This window comes from Delphinapterus leucas, chromosome 17 (genome assembly GCF_059928025.1).
Source record: "Delphinapterus leucas isolate spDelLeu-1000000601 "Yukka" chromosome 17, BTC_Dleu_Yukka2, whole genome shotgun sequence".
Taxonomy (NCBI): Eukaryota; Metazoa; Chordata; class Mammalia; order Artiodactyla; family Monodontidae; genus Delphinapterus; species Delphinapterus leucas.
In genome coordinates, this window is record NC_143145.1 from 387254 (window position 1) to 402884 (window position 15631).

Below are 15631 nucleotides of genomic sequence, written 5' to 3' on the forward strand. Positions count from 1 at the left end.
GAGAGAACAAGGGGGCGTAGGTGGCGGCGAGGTGGGGGAGCGTACAGGGAAAACAAAGATGGCGGCCGCGCCGGGGTCGGTGGCCGCGGCGGCTGCGGGGCGACGCGCGGGCCGAACCCACTGAGGCGGCAGCGCAGGGAGCGGGGCTGCGGGGTCGCGGCGGCGGCGGCGAGAGGGCGGAGGGAGCGCGCGGCGCCCCTAACCTCTAGCCGCGGGAGCGCGCCGGCACCCGCCCGCCGGGCCGGCCGGCCGCGATGTCCGGCGCCGAGGAGGCCGGCGGGGGCGGCCCGGCCGCGGGGCCTGCCGGTGCCGTGCCGGCCGGGGTCGGGGCTGGGGCCGGGGTCGGGGTCGGGGCCGGGGCCGGAGCGTCTGCGGGGCCGGCGGCGGCGCTGGGCGAGGCGGCGGGGCCCGGGATCCCAGACGAGGCGGGCCTGGCCGGCGCCCGGCAGCTGCAGGAGGCGGCTGGCGACTCCGATGCGCCGCCCAAGAAGCGGCTACGGGCGGCCGAGACGGCCGAGGCGGCGGCGGCGGCGGCGGCGGCGGGCAGCGGGAAGCTGGAGGAGCGGCTCTACTCGGTTCTGTGCTGCACGGTCTGCCTGGACCTGCCCAAGGCCTCCGTGTACCAGGTAGGGCCGCCGGCCAGACCCGGCTCGGCTCCAGCCCCGCCGCGGCCGGCCCCCCGGCACCGCGTCTCCTCGGAGGCCAGGCCCGAGCCCTGGGGCCCAGAGGTGGGACTCTGGCGCCTGTTCGGAAGCTCCTCATTCTCGTCCTCTGGGAACTTTCCTGTTTCTTGCTCTGAACCTCCTTTTTTTCTCGTTGTGACTGCCCTTATTTCCTGATGGGAATCTCCTGTCTCCCACTTGGACGCCCCTTTTCTTTCCAGGTTCCCCTGTTGCCCCTTTCTCAGCACTCCTCAGCCCACCCTCAAGCTGACCCCAGAGAAAGCTGGCGACAGATGCCCGTGCTCCTCCCCACTTCTGAGCCTGTTCCGTGCAGCCCTGAGCTCCCTGGGCTCCGGGGGTCCCTGGTCTTTGCTCTTCCTCAAGTGTTTCTTCTCAGTTCTTTTGCAGACACCCCCCGCCCCAAACCTGTCCTCATGCTCGTCCCGTATCCCTTTACCCTTTGGTGTGGAAGAATCCCCTTCCCTTGTCACTTTTTTTTGGAAAAAAGTTGAGAAGGGAGGGGCTCACCTCTTTGCCCCACCCCCACCCCTTCCCCTCATTCCTGGTCCGGATGAACTGCCCACATCAAGCCCCACAGCCTGGGTCTTTTCTCCAGTCCCAGCCCCCGCCCCCGCCCAATCCAGTGCTTTCTGGACGTGCTGTGCCTCAGGCTGGGCTCCTACCATATCCCACCTCACCCACACCAGGTCTGGCTTCCTAGGCTACCGGTGCTCCAGGAGGTCTGTCCTCTTCCCTTCTGTCTGAAGAGCCAGCCTGGTGGCCGGACTCAGAGTCCTTAACCCGCTCAGGGCTGCCAGAGAGGGTACTTAGCCCAGGGGGTCTCACTCGTGCACCCCGTAGCAGCAGGGTCACACTCTGGTCCCAGGGTCACTGCGCAGCGTTCTGTTTTCTCCGTTGTGTGTCTCTCTGCACGTCAACCCCCATCTCTGATTACCCCCACACCCCCAGCCCCTTTGAGGAATGAAACAGGTACCCTGTCACCTTTCTTTGCATTTACAGGAGCTGGACAGGGCCGATGGGGCCTTGTCCCCCTGCTTATGCTCAGAGTGAGGGCTGTGGTGCGAGGGCCATTTTTGTAGTAAACAGGGCAGGCTATTCTGAATTGCCATTTCCCCAACCTCTGGATCTCCAAATCCTTCCCGCTCCGGCATGAGTTTGCTTTGGAGGATCCCAGTGTGCCTGGGTGACGGAGGGAGAAGAGGCATTGGTGGGGAAGTGGGTTGAGTTCCTTGGGGAGAGGACACTGCCTTTCAACCCACCCTCCTGGGCTTTGGGAAGCTCCTGGCCAGAGGCCCTAGCTCAGGAGTACCACAGGCCTCCTGGCCCAGTGCAAATTGGGGTAGCGCTTCTCATAACCGCCTCAGCCTTGGGGGTGCACCTCAGGACTTGTCCTTTCTCTGGCCTTTTTGGCTTGCCCACGACCTTTTGATCCTCCCAAAAGCACTCTTCCTTCCTTGGGCCTTGAGTGAGAGTCTAGGAAGCCAAGCCAATGGTGGGGGGGGGGGTCCCAGGGGGATTAAGGGGTTCCTCATCTCTCCTCGTGTGAGTGGGCTGGAGATGGACCTGGCATGAAAACCGGCCATGTGGTGCCAGCTCTGGGTCCACTCAGCACAGAGAGCTGCATTTCTGCCTCTAGCCGGAGCCCCTGGTGACCGGGCCTCTGAGCCTGGCTGCTTCAAACCGGCCCGCACCGTGCTGGTAGCTGAGCTCTGGGCTGGCAGGAGGCAGGTGGCTGAGCAGCTCTGATGGGGAATGAAGGCTCTGGGCCACCTGGCCTGTGGCCTTCCCCGTGGCCTAGTGGGCTCTGCTCAGTGGCTTCCCTGGGAACGGGCCCGCTGAGTGAGGAGAGCCCACCAATGCTGAGCTGTGGGTTTTGGTACAAGCCCTCTGCCCCACCTTCATTCTTCCCAAGTGACACCCGGGTCTTGGCAGGGAGTTGATTCCCTCTCATCTCTAGAGGCTGGGAGAAAGCTTTAGAGCGTGTGATCAGTGGGAGAGCCCTTGGCCCTAGAAGGGTTGGCTGGAACTCTGCCACGGGTCAGAACTCGCTTTGGCTGCTGGAAGACCTGCCGTGTGATGGGGGCCCATGGGGCATGGATGCACAGCCGTGCCCACCCTGGAGCCTGGGGTGTGAGGTGCCCGAGGGAAGGCTCCTTGGTGGCTCCTTGCTGCGTGCAGTGGTCCGCATTACCCTCACAGCCACCCTGGATGGGGACATTTATTGGGGGGGGGATCGAGATAGGCCCGGAGGCCCACCCCATTGCCTGGTTGGCATCAGAGCTGGGTTTGCTCTCAGGATGATTTGGTCAAGGACAGCACAGGTTCCACATGAGCTGCCTTGAAATGAGGACGCAGAGCTCTGTGCCCCTGGTTGGGGCCCACTGCTTGCCAACGCTTCTGGGCCTGGGCTCAGCCCCTCCACTTCTGCTGGCCTTCTTTGGTGAGTCACGCTGACGGGCTGTCTCTGGTGGACCTGCCTCAGGCATGTGGTATGTTTTGCTCTCTGTTCCTATAGGCAACGTTTTGCCTGACCCCACCAGGATACGTGGTTCGGGGCAAGCACCGGCAGTGCTCCGCATCTGAGGGCTGTTTCAGATGGTACCCAGTTCTGGGGTGAGGAGAAGAGCCAGTGACCGTGCTGAGCCCTGCACACTGTGCCTGGCACTGGGGCCACAGGGGCATCTCCATGGGCCTCTGGATGTGGCTGGGTACGCAGTAACTCGAGAGCTTGCTCTCCGGCTACCAGCCCCTGCCTCCGTGCCTCTGGGGAAGCCTGGGTGGTGGTGAGAGCAGACATGGGCTGCACGGTTAGGCTTGGTCACCTGCTCCCTGATGTGAGCCCCACAGTGTTGGCTCCGCCATGGGTCCAGTACATCACACCACCTGGGTCGGGATTCTTGCTCTGGTGTCAGACCAGGGCACTCGTGCAAATGGTTCTCACCGTGACCTGCGTTAGGTCAGGTCAGGTCAGGGCTACAACTGGTATGGCAGGTGCTGGCTTTGATGTTCTCCGTGTGGGTGTTAGGTGTATTCTTGGTGACTGGCCTGACAAGGTGTGCAGCCACCTTCTAGGGTCCTGGGTGGGCACGGCAGCGGGCAACCAGCTAGGGGTAGGCGGGCCGGGGATGCAGCAGTGACGTGCACATAGGAGCTCTGTGTTGGAGCCGGCAACGGGCAGCTGTGCTGGCACCTGCTCTGAATGCGCCCTGTGGCCCCAGGGCGATGTGAGCTGGGTCCTCTGCCTTCTTTGGGGGAAACACAGCCTCAGTGGGTGGTGCCTGGATCGTTGCAGCCGCAGCCTGATCCCTGACCCCATCTGGGACTCTCCTCCAGCCCTTCACACAGGGTGGACCTGGCCCTGACCCCGCTCGTGTCAGCTGAGGCCCTGAGCCGCAGACCAACATCTGGAGGGAGGGGCTGCAGAGTTCTCCCACCCCAACTTGGTTCTCAGCCAGGAAGGCTCCTGTGACCCCCACTGGGGTAGAGGAGTAGGCAGGGGGCCTTTATCACAGTATGTGGTACCAGCTGGCCTCTGGCCCCTGTGCCCACTGCTCCTGCCTCAGACCTGAGCCCTGCCCCTTCAGCCCATTGCTCTCCTGCCCCTGCTGCCTGGGTGCCCTCTCCCGTCCCTGCCCCTGCCCACTCCTGCTCCTCGTGGGCCCCACTGAGGCAGCACCCCTGCACCGAGGTCGTTTCCTCTCCCTGCTACAGGACGCCTGTCCCATCCCACCTGTCTGGGCACTTGACACCATCTGTCCTGTGGGAGGATTGAGGGTGTCCTGCTGCGCTTCCTGTCCCCGCCAGGACTCGGCTCAGCCCACTTGGCTTGGTTAGCTCGTTGGCAGCCATGTGGGTAAAAGGCCCAGGAAGCAGGGGTGGCTCCATCTCTGCTTGCGTCCTGGCCAATGTGGGTGCCCGCCTTGGGGAGCTTCCAAGTGCGCCGTCTTGGCATCTGTCGACCTGCCTGGTGCTGCAGACTCTGTTCGAGGTGATGTTTAAGGAATCTCCAATGGGGCTGCCCGCCCACATGGCCTGGGACCCTCTTCCCCAGCTCCAAGACTATGGCTGGCTCATGCTTAGAGAAAAAAGCTTTGAAAATATATTTGCTTAGCTATCCAAGACAAGGGCAGAGGGAAGAGCACGCTTCTGGTCTCTGACTAGATGCGAAATTGTGCTTTTTGTAGTGGTGGTTTGTCACTTGAGTTACCTTTTGATCCAGGCAGCACCTGGGCTCTGAGCAAGAGCCTGGCTGCAGGTTTGACGGCCCCCACCCAAGTCCCCGAGTCTCGGGGTGCTGTGACATCAGGAACTGCTGGCCCAGAACTTCAAACCCAAAACCTGGTGGAAGGTTGCAGTCCTGGCTTCCCCTGAGACACTTGTGTGTCTCAGACCCTACATGGTCCCTTCCGGGCCCCTTGATGGAAGAGGTCAAGGAAACCTCAGGCCGAGTGTGCAGGGGTGTGTGGGGTGCCGTGAGGCCCTGCTGGGCCTGGTGAAGGGGGGCCTCCAGCTGGGCTGAGGGGCACTTTGTGGGTGGGTACCCTCTGCTGTGCTTTGGAGATGGGGCTGCTCACATGAGTCTGGGTGCTGAGCCTTCCTTTAGTGGTAAAGAGCGGAGTTGGGGGGCACCCCAGGGTTTGAGGGGACTGTGGACTCCAGGCCTAAAAGGCCTACTGATTGAGGACTTGGCCCCCAGAAGCTGGGGGGCATTTTCTAAGACCTGCTTTTGTCCCAAGGCCCAGGGGCCAGGGCTCCTCCTCAAGAGTCCGGACAGTTCCTTCAGCTCCCCCAGGGGGAAGCTGGTTCAGATAGAGGCCCCAGCCTGCATGGCCTGGGTGCACTGGGCAGGCAGGGGGAGGGGCTGCTGGGCGATGTCCTAGGGGCAGGGACAAATGCCCACTTTTGGGCCATTGCAGAGGGGCTTGGGCACAACTTGGTGGGGTTGGGGAACCCAGGGGTGAGAGAGGGAGAGTGGGTTTTGCTGAAATCACAGGCTTGTGCCTGGAGTCCTTCCTGAGGCTTCCGGGCAGGGGCTGCATGAGGTGCTAGCTGGGTTCTGCTGGGTGATGAGTGTGGTGCCAGGCATTAGTTCTCTGGCACTGTGTGTCGCACTTGTGGTCCTATCCTACCTCTTCAGTGCGTAATAAGGCCAGTCCTGTCCTTGTTGCCTTTTTTTTTTTTTTTTCAGCTGCACCATGTGGCATGCAGAATCTTAGTTCCCCGACCAGGGTTCGAACCCGTGCTCCCTGCAGTAGAAGCGCGGAGTCTTAAACACTGGACCGCCAGGGAAGTCCCGTCCCCTTGTTGTCTTTTTTTTTTTTTTTTTTAATTTGGTTGGGCTGGGTCTTAGTTGTGGCAGGCGGGTCCTCAGTTGTGGTTTGTGGGCTCCTTAGTTGTGGCTCGCCAGCTCCTTAGTTGAAGCACGTGGGCTCCTTAGTTGCAGCTCGCAGTCTCCTTTGCTGTGGCATGCGAACTCTTAGTTGCAGCATGCATGTGGGATCTAGTTCCCTGACCCAGGCTCCCTGCGTTGGGAGCGCGGAGTCTTATCCACTGTGCTATCAGGGAAGTACCTCCCCGCCCCCTGTTGTCTTTTGTGCCTGAGAAAATTGAGGCCCAGAGAAGGATGTGACCAGCCTCAGAGCATACTGCTGGTGACCTGTGGGATCTGGCCAGCATCTGTCCTGGGAGGGCCTGGGAGGCCCTACAAGGTCCTGCCTCGTGGAGCCCCCTCTGTAGCCCTCCCTGTCTCTAGGGTCTTCCTGGCAGGTGGTGGGAAGGCAGCCCATCCTGGGCACTGCAGGAACTCCTTGGAACTGCCCAAGCTCTCGGGGGCTTGGCCCTGGCACGTAGCATGGGGCACTCTGACTGCCCTGGCTTGTGCTGTCTGTCAGAGGCTTGGCATATGGCCAACGCTGTGCTGAGCCCTCTGGGGCCCAGCTTCTGGATGGGCAAAATGGGGCAGGTACAGTCCAGCCCGACCACCGCAGAGGCCCTGGGCCAGGCCTGCGTGCAGAGTTTGGTCTTGCTCTGGAGGCTGAGGGGGAGCCTGGCTGGTGGGGAGGGCTCTGGAGCACGGTGACTCTCCTGCTGTGGACAGACTGCCTGGGCTGGGTAGGTGCTGGGGCCAAGGCTGGCCACCTGGGTCCACCGAGAGAGCGTACCTTGGGCAGCCGGTAAGGGACTAGCCACGTGTGGATGTTGGCTTGTCCCTTGGCAGGCCGGCAGCACTGGGAGCATCTTGCTGGTTAGCCGCATTCCGATTCAGAGCTGAGCTGTTAGGGCTAGAGGGGCAGTGCCGCCACCTCCCCAGAGCCCAACAGAGGGCAGGTGCCCTAGTACCTGAGCCTGTGTTGGGTCTGGAGGCTCCGGGGGGGTGGGGTGGGGACTGGCCCTGGAGGCTGGGAACCCCTGCGGCCCCCAGGTTCTGAGGAAAGGCCTGCCAGGGGGGTGCGCAGGTCACACCCTCTGCTCCAGAGCAGTGGGCTTTCCGGGCAGCGCTGGGAGTGAGCAGTCACACAGTTGGCAGCCTCGGGTCCCTCAGGACGTCCCAGGACTCCATCCCGAGTCTCGCCTGCAGGCCCACGCCCTGGCTGGGCCACCAGAGACAGGAGAAGCCAGCTGAGTTGGGCCCAGCAGTGGCTGTTGCTCTCTGCTGAGGCCGCGGGCCCTGCCTTGGGGCATGTAGAACTAGAGCTGGCCACACAGTAGTGTGGGGTCCCCAGGCCTTCCTGGCTTCTTCACTGGGGTGCTAGGCAGCGGCTGGGACTTCAGCAAGCCCAGTGCTGCCTTGTCTGGCCTCACTTCTGGGGGCCCTGCAGCTTCTTCCTCCTGTGACTGAGTGGTCAGGTTGCCATGTACTGCTTCCTCTCTGCCTTCTAGAAGCCATAGCGATCCTCTCTCTGGGGCTGTGGCACGGTGAAGCCAGAGGCCCTCTTGGGCTCAGGCCCTTGGCGGGGCTTTGAGAACACATGTGACCTGGGCTCTTGGTCTGGGCTTCCCACAGGGTGGCAGCAGCCTATGGTGCCGTGTCCCCCCACCCTCTCCTCCACTCATCGCGTCTCTGGCTTCTCCACTGACCCCGGGCAGTGGACGGGGCAGACTGCTTTTCCTCCCTGGCTGCTCTCGGGACCAGCCTCGCTCCACAACCCCCAGCCAGGCTGTGTGTCCAGAGCAGGTGCTGGCCGGCCCTTGCCAGTCTCCTCCTCGTCTCGCACATCTTAACTTTTGACCTGACTTAGAAATTAAGATTTGAGTGCAGCTGATCTAGGGTGTTTGTGTGGACCTGGATCCTGACTGAGGCCTTTGTCCCCGGCCCCACCATTGGTCCTCAGCACATAGGTCCCATCACTCACTGGACCCCAAGCACGACCCGCAGGCGCTAAGAGTTCACTCAGCCTCTTGCAGCCCTCTGCTCAGGGTGCACGGACCCCTGGTGTTTACCGAGGACCCCATCGTGTGCAGGCGTGGCTTGGCAGTGGCCATGTGAGTCCCTCTACCACACTGGATCCCAGTTGCAAAAGGGTCCTGGGCCCCAAGGAAGCCTGTGGAAGCACTGCCTGCCCACTTGCCCTCAGCCACTGGGCGTCTCCCAATGGAGATAGGTGCCCTCGGCGGGGGGGGGGGGGGGGCCCACACTCCCACCACTGTTCCCCGGGCTCCAAGACTGCCGTGTCTGCCCTGGAGGACACAGCTTGTCTGCTCTTGCACCTCTGGTTCCCATGTGGGCCTCTCCTCCCCCAACCCCGTGAGCCCCTGCAGGCCCAGGCCCATAGCCTGCCATGTGTCTCAAGGGCACCAAGTGGGTGCTCAGGAGGTGTGTGGAGCCAGTGAGAGAGCCGAGGAAGCTGAGCCGGCAGCCCACTGTCCACACGCCAGGACCCCCGGCAGGGAGGGGCAGGTCGCCGACAGTATCGTCTGTTCCTTGGATCCACAGGCTCAGCCAGGGAGGGGCCTGGCTCCTAGGCCCAAAGCCAGCAACACTCCTGCAGGCACACGTGCCCTGTCCTGGGCCAAGTGGGCCTCCCCGCCAACCACGGCTCTGTGCCACCGGTCCTTGGGAAGGTCCCCTCCAGGTAGCCAGCCCCACTGGGCGGGTGGCAGCTGCCTGCTCACCTGTGCGGGCCCAGGAGGCTAGAGTGGCGGGGCCAGGCTGAGGGTGCAGCTGCCTCGGCATGGGCAGCTGGCCGAGAGCCCGCGTTCCGTGGGCGTCCCTGAATCAGGCCCTGTGGTGGACTTTGGGGACAGTCTCCAGCCCCTGGATGGGAAAAGCCCCTGTGTGGCCCACCCAGTGCCCGCCGGTGGGCCACCACAGTGAAGAGCCCGAACCTCTGCTGCCAATGAGGGCCACCTTGAGACCCGCCCTCTCCATGGGGACCCTGCTGGCCGCGTGCACAGGGCTCCGGGAGAACAGCCTGGCCCTCCCTCAGGAGTGGGAGTGGCAGCCTGTGCTTGTCGGGCAGCAGCCTGCCCGCAGCCCCTGCACCGCAGCCCCTGGGAGGGGCCGGCAATGGGGCGGGCGCGCATCTGCGCGGCCCCGCAGGTCCGTGAGCTTCATCTCCCTTTCCTTCTCCGCAGTGTACTAATGGGCACTTGATGTGCGCTGGCTGTTTTATCCACCTACTAGCAGATGCCCGGCTGAAGGAGGAGCAAGCCACGTGCCCCAACTGTCGTTGCGAGATCAGTAAGAGCCTCTGCTGCCGCAACCTGGCCGTGGAGAAGGCCGTGAGCGAGCTGCCCTCTGAGTGTGGCTTCTGCCTGTGCCAGTTCCCCCGCTCCCTCCTGGAGAGGCACCAGAAAGAGGAGTGTCAGGACAGGTAAGCACCTGGGCCGCCTGGCCTGCCTGCCGGGGGCTTGGCTCCACACACGCCGCCCGGTGGCGACCTCACAGGGCCGGGTTAGTGCAAAGCTGCTCAGGTCCCAGGCCGTGGAGGGGGCGGGCGGGAGGCTCCACAGACTCGGGGGCTTAGATCTGCAACTGGAAGCGTCTGAACATTATCCTGGCCCTCCAGGGTTCCTTGTGGCTATGTGGTGGCTTCTTCCTTAGAGACTGTCCGTGGTGTCCCTGGGCCAGGAAAGTGTGGCCAGCACAGGGGCTCTGGGAGCACAGCGTGATGGTGGCACTAGCACCCCAATCCCCCCCTCCAGGGGGCCAGGCTGCCGAGCCTCCCCTGGAGTGAAGCCACGCGGGGCCCAGGACCGTTGTGGAGAGAGGCCCCATGGCAGTGGGTGCAGGGGGCGTGCACACGCACAGGTCACACATGCCCTGCTCCTTCTCAGGCTGTCACGCACTCTGACCCCTTCCTGAGGGCCGGCACGTGGGGAACATGTCCTTCAGGGAGCGGTCTGTGTGAGCAGGGCTGGTTGGAGACCCACTGGCACAGCCACCTTCCATGGGGCGCGGGTGTGACCGCAGGGCTCACCTCCTCCCCAGGGTGACGCAGTGCAAGTACAAGCGTATCGGCTGCCCATGGCACGGCCCTTTCCACGAGCTGACAGTGCACGAGGCCGCGTGTGCCCACCCAACCAAGACGGGCAATGAGCTGATGGAGATTCTGGACGAGATGGACCAGAGCCACCGCAAGGAGATGCAGCTCTACAACAGCATCTTTAGCCTGCTCAGCTTCGAGAAGATCGGCTACACAGGTGAGGCGCCCTGCTGCCTGCTGCATGCCACACAGGTTGGGGGTGGGGCCGGCGGCCGGGAGCCGGGGGAGCCATGGGGTCTGGGCAGTGGCACAGGCTGCACCAGATGGCCAGGCTCTGGACAAGCTCCTGGTGAATGGGAGGACACCTAAGGGAGAAGAGGGGCCGGAGGCTGAGCTGGGGAGGGGCCGGGCAGGACCCTGGGGGCACCTGCATGGCTCTCACAGAGGCCCTTCCCACCTGTCTTCCCCACCCTGGCCCTGCTACCCCAGCAAAGTGGTGTCCTCACCGTGTGGGGCTGCACAACCTTGGGACAGTCGGGGTCTAACTGGAAGGTGGGCGTGTCTTGGGGGGCTCTGGGAGCTGAGGGCCTGCCCTGCGGAGCCAGGGGCAAGAAGAGCACTCGTCATGGCAGGTCCTACCTGCAGGCGGTTACTGCAGTGGCCACGGGCTTCCTGAGGCCAGCGAGAAGATGGTCAGGGCCGGGGCTCCAGAACGAGCTGAGGGTGCCCGACTCAAACTGCTGGGAGTGGATGCCCAGGGATGGGCAGGCTGGACTGCGCCCAGGCCCACTGGATCTCTCGGGCTCTCCTGGCCGCCGCCACTGCCTTTGGACACTCTGGGGAGCAGAGCCTGGTCTAGACACAGAGAATAGCAAGAAGGCCCTGCTGTCGCTGGAGCTGCCGGGGGTACTCTGGCCCTATGCTGCCCGGCCCACACCAGGCGGCCGGCCCAGAGCGTCAGGGGCAGTCACGGGCAGCCAGTCAGACTGTGCCACCTGGACCGGGCCTGGCTATAGGTGGGGGCCTGCGGAGGCCGGGGTCTCAGCCCGAGAAGACCGTGGCCGCTGGGCAGTCGTAGCCTCAGCTGCCCCGGTGGGCACTGTGTCACAAACAGTCCAGGCCAGGCCTGGAGAGTCTGGGTGGACCGAGGCGTCGTGACTGCAGCCGTGGCCGGGCAGGGAGGACTGGCCGCCTCTGTGGAGGGACTCGCCAGCCGTGGGCCACGGGCTCTGCCGAGAGAACTGTGTGACGGCAGTCGCCCACTGACCGACGGGCCCTTCGGCCGGCCGGCAGAGCCCAGCTCCAGCCACGCGATGGCGCTCTGCCTCGAGGCCCAACACACCAGCCCGGCCGTCGGCTTTTCTGGCAGCTGTGTATCGGAACCAATAAAGTACACTTGTTCACAGAACTGCATCCTGTCTGTGTGTCTGCTTACCCCGGCCCCCTGGGCGGGGCCTCTCCCTCTGCTGGGCCCTGGGGAAGGGTGAGGAGGGAGGCCTCACCTGACCTGGGGGTCAGGTGGGGCTGGCCGTTCACCTCTCGCAGCCTCTGGACTCTGCCGCTAACGCGTGTCACTTCTGTTCGTAGTTGTTTCCCCAAAGCTTGCGTGCGCCTCCGTTTGCCATAATTGCGTTTGATTTGCCTTGTGACAAGTAGAGCCCGCTGTGTCCTGGTAAGTTGCCTTCCTCCCTGGCCGAGCCCGTGTCCCCGGCCGGCTGGGAAGGCGCTGCCCCTGGCCCTGCCTGCTCTGACCGCCGGCTCCCCGGCCTGTCTGTCTCCACAGAGGTCCAGTTCCGGCCGTACCGCACGGACGACTTCATTACGCGCCTGTACTACGAGACGCCGCGGTTCACGGTGCTAAACCAGACGTGGGTCCTAAAGGCGCGCGTGAACGACTCGGAGCGCAACCCCAACCTGTCGTGCAAGCGCACGCTGTCCTTCCAGCTCCTCCTCAAGAGCAAGGTGACGGCGCCCCTGGAGTGCTCTTTCCTGCTGCTCAAGGGCCCGTACGACGACGTGAAGATCAGCCCTGTCATCTACCACTTTGTCTTCACCAACGAGAGCAACGAGACGGACTACGTGCCGCTGCCCATCGTCGACTCCGTGGAGTGCAACAAGCTGCTGGCTGCCAAGAACATCAACCTGCGGCTCTTCCTGTTCCAAATACAGAAGTAGGCAGCCCCGTGGCACTGCCCACGCCTGCCCAGCAGCGGCCTCACGGCGCCATCGCCCATCTCAGCCAAGGAGAAGGAACAGAAGCGAACACTGGGACGTCTGCATGCGTGTGCGAAGGTGGGAGCGCCCCCCTCGCCCTCTGCCCCACCTCCCCTGTCCCGGGCGCTGGAGGCCGGGCCACCGCAGAGGAGACGCTGCTCCGGGACCCAAGGGGCGCGGCGCAGCACGGCAGCCTGGCCCCGGCCCCTACCGCGCAGCGGGCCACATGCCTGCTCTGGGCCGCACATGGGGCTGCGCACGGCCCCTGGGCCGGGCTCGGGGGCGCTGACCTCAGACGGCATATTTGATTGCAATTAAAAAGGCACCCTTGTTTCCTACTTTCTGTTTTGTTCGAGGGGAAGGCGTGGCTGTAATTGGACAGAATGGGGTCTTCCGTTTGGCCGAGGGTCAGAGCCCGCCCATCCCTGTGACTGCACCTTCATGTGCCCCGCCCCAGGAGAGACTTGGAGTTGCTGCCCCCTCTGTCACAGGCCTGGGCAGGGGAACGGGCGGGGTCGGGGCTCTCACTAGCCCAGCACATCCCACCCCCGGCTGCTCCAGGGAGGCAGGACTTGGCCACCAGGGCTCAGCAGACTTTTCGGAATGCAGGGTGATTTTCTGTCTCTTCCCAGGGAAAAAATTAAACCCTTTACAGGCTCTTGTACAAGTTATGCAAATTTAGCAAGAGAGAATCTATCTTCTGTATTCAGCCTTAAGGACTCAGTGTCCCCAGGCTGTGAGGAGAGTTCTGGGGTCTGCCGGCGGTGAGCAATCCTGGCTGTGTGAGGGTCTGAGTGGTCCAGCTGCCCCCATGCTGCTCTCAGGGACCAGCTGCTGGCCCTGCATCCAGGGCTCTGCATGGAAGTCAGCGCTGGGCAGTGCGGTTTCTCACCCGAGGGAGGTGGGCCCCCCGAGGTCCTGCAGTCCTGCCCCAGAGCTGCGGTGAGCAGGCCCAAGTGCAGGCCTCACAGCGGGAAGGAGCCCTGCCTGGGGATCCCGGGACCCTGGGGCCTACTGGGAAAGGGAGAGCTCGGGGCCCTGCTTAGGAGACAAGGCTCTTCTGCAATAGTTTCTCGTTGCTTCAATACCAAAGAACTGTTTGCTTCGCCCCCAGCCAGGCCCACCCCGTGCTCAGAGCAGCCCCTGCCGGCCTGGCCCCCTATTGCCCAGGCCCTGCAGGCTCAGTGGGCAGGGCCGCCCTGGCCTATCTCTGGGGGCTCCTTTCTCTCCTGGCCCTCGAGGTGGGGAGCTGAGAAGGGGAGTGAAGGAGCTATGGGGTACAGCTCGAGCCTCAGCCAGTTCCTAGTGGACGAAGCAGCCCTCCCAGGCTGGCAGGTCCCCTCTTCCCCACCCAGCGCATGGGGCTGGCGGGGGTCCCATCCTACAAGGCCGACTCAGCCTGGCTTGCCCTCCACAAAGAAAGACCCCACCCCAGCCCCAGCCCATCCTTGTGGGCATCTGACCCAGGCACACCCTGGTGTTGTTCCACTGCCCTCAGGGGCTGCCCCTGCCTGCCTGTGGGCGCAGAGGATGACATTCACGTCAACACGGGCCAGGTCTCCTGTGCATGGATGGCGCCCTGTCACCCTGTTGGGTCTCTTGGGGATGGACACCCTCTCTGTCGATTCCAAAGTGACCATATTGTGAGTGGGGCCAGGACAGGGGTGGGTTTGCCTGGTCTGTGTGTGTCTGGGTGCCTGTGTGAGATTGAGGCAGCAGAGGGGCGGGCCCCCGGCAGCTCTCCTGGGTGGGGCAGGTGAAGGTGTGTGGCTGCCACAGAGGGCCAGGCAGGAGAAGGGCAAAGCCAGGGCTGGGCTAGCAGACCTGTTGGGGGGGTGGGTGGGTACCGGAGGGGCTGGGCTCTGCGGCACCAGGATCAGAGTTCCAGCTGCTGGAACACACAGCTGGGGGCACATGGCCCTCGAGTTCCAAATGCCCAAGTGAGTGCGTGGGAGTGGGTTGGCACCCAATCAAGGCCCTCCCTGTAGGGGTGTGGGTGGGTCTGGGGGGGCCCAAGAAGACTGCTAATCCACCAACACGGCCCCGCCCTGTGACAGTCGTCTCAGCAGCTGAGCCTTACAGCCAGGTGGAGCCAGGCACTTCTGGGACTTTGCAGTGCGCTCTTGGCCATCGCTGGAGGCTGGCGCCATAAACCTCCTTGTGTCATCTCACTGGGAGTCACTGGTTTACCGGAGGATGTCCCAGTCCTGTCTTAAGAAAGGAGAAGACACCAGCAGTCTGTCTCCAGGATCCCGGTCCACCTTGGCATCCTGAGCTGGTGAGGGTTGGGGGAGGCCTGAGGGCACAGGTCGAGCCAGCCCCCCTTCCCTTCTCTCACCCCCACACTTCCCTTTAAGCACTACATCTCTCAGTATACCCAAAGTGAGACATTTACAAAAATAATAAAAATAATTTTTTAAAGAGAGGAGTGAAGAAGTGTTTTTACCGCTGTCGGAAACGACTTAACATATTATGTTGCTTTTGTGGTCTGTGTTCTCTTTGAATATTTCTGTATGTAACTACAGTGTTTAAAAAGGTCCAAACCAAGTTTTGTTTGTATTTCCTTACAAGAAGACAGCCTCATGGATGGGCTTCCCTGGGCTCTGATAGCCTCCCAGCCAGGGGTCAGCTGCTGGCCCCAAGCCTGCGGCCTCCCCACCCCAGGCCTTCAGCTCTTGCTGGCATCCTCATATGTGCATTCCTGTCTGATCAGTGGGGAGGCCAAGGCTAGAGAAGTTGGGTCCTCTCTGAAGGGAGATCAGGCCCCAGGACCTGGGCTGTCCTGGGAATGTTGGTGCTGGAGTGGGAAAGGCTCTCAGGGGAGGTGCCGTCTCACCCGTTCTGCTGAGACAGTCTCTGTTTCCAAGGCTCGGCTCCCCCATGCCCACCCTGCCTCTCACTGTGCCCCTTGCACCTCACCAGCCTGCCTGCCAAGCAGCACCTTGGTTTCAAGGCCTCCGGTCCTGTCTCCTGGGACCCCACGGTGGACGGAGGAGGAGGGAGCACCACACCCTTCAAAGAGGAGGCCGTCCTGCTGCTCTTCAAGCTCACCCTCACGCCTGCAGCCTCCCCTGGACCTGGGGACCAGCCACCTTCCACATGGCTCCCTCCCGGGTACCCCACTGGGTCTGTTTCCATTTCCACAGGAAATAAAAGTGCCCATATCCCACTCCTTCCGGGCCTCCTCTGGGGACTTTGGGGCGCGAGCCCTGGCACCTAGGGCCCAGGGCCGCGCGGCAGGGTGGGGACTGCGAGCCCCGAGGCCCGGCAGGTTCTCGAGGCAGGGGTGGGGGGAAAGGACGGGTATTT

At 63.2% G+C, this 15631-nt stretch overlaps 1 protein-coding gene across 3 annotated transcripts; it reads left to right on the forward strand.

Annotated features, from left to right (window-relative positions):
- The first annotated feature begins 34 nt into the window (after positions 1–34).
- Positions 35–14731, forward strand: ZFTRAF1 (zinc finger TRAF-type and ring finger containing 1). 3 transcript variants are annotated; one of them, XM_022555246.3, is made up of 4 exons: positions 35–626; positions 9258–9496; positions 10114–10325; positions 11892–14731. In XM_022555246.3, the coding sequence occupies exons 1-4, from the start codon at positions 255–257 to the stop codon at positions 12281–12283; spliced, it is 1215 nt and encodes a 404-aa protein (XP_022410954.3). In that variant the 5' UTR covers positions 35–254; the 3' UTR covers positions 12284–14731. The 3 variants fall into 3 exon arrangements, with proteins under 3 accessions (XP_022410954.3, XP_089754764.1, XP_030620070.1); XM_089898638.1 differs by lacking the exon at positions 35–626 and adding an exon at positions 633–8755; XM_030764210.2 differs by lacking the exon at positions 35–626 and adding an exon at positions 633–8165.
- Positions 14732–15631: the final 900 nt, after the last annotated feature.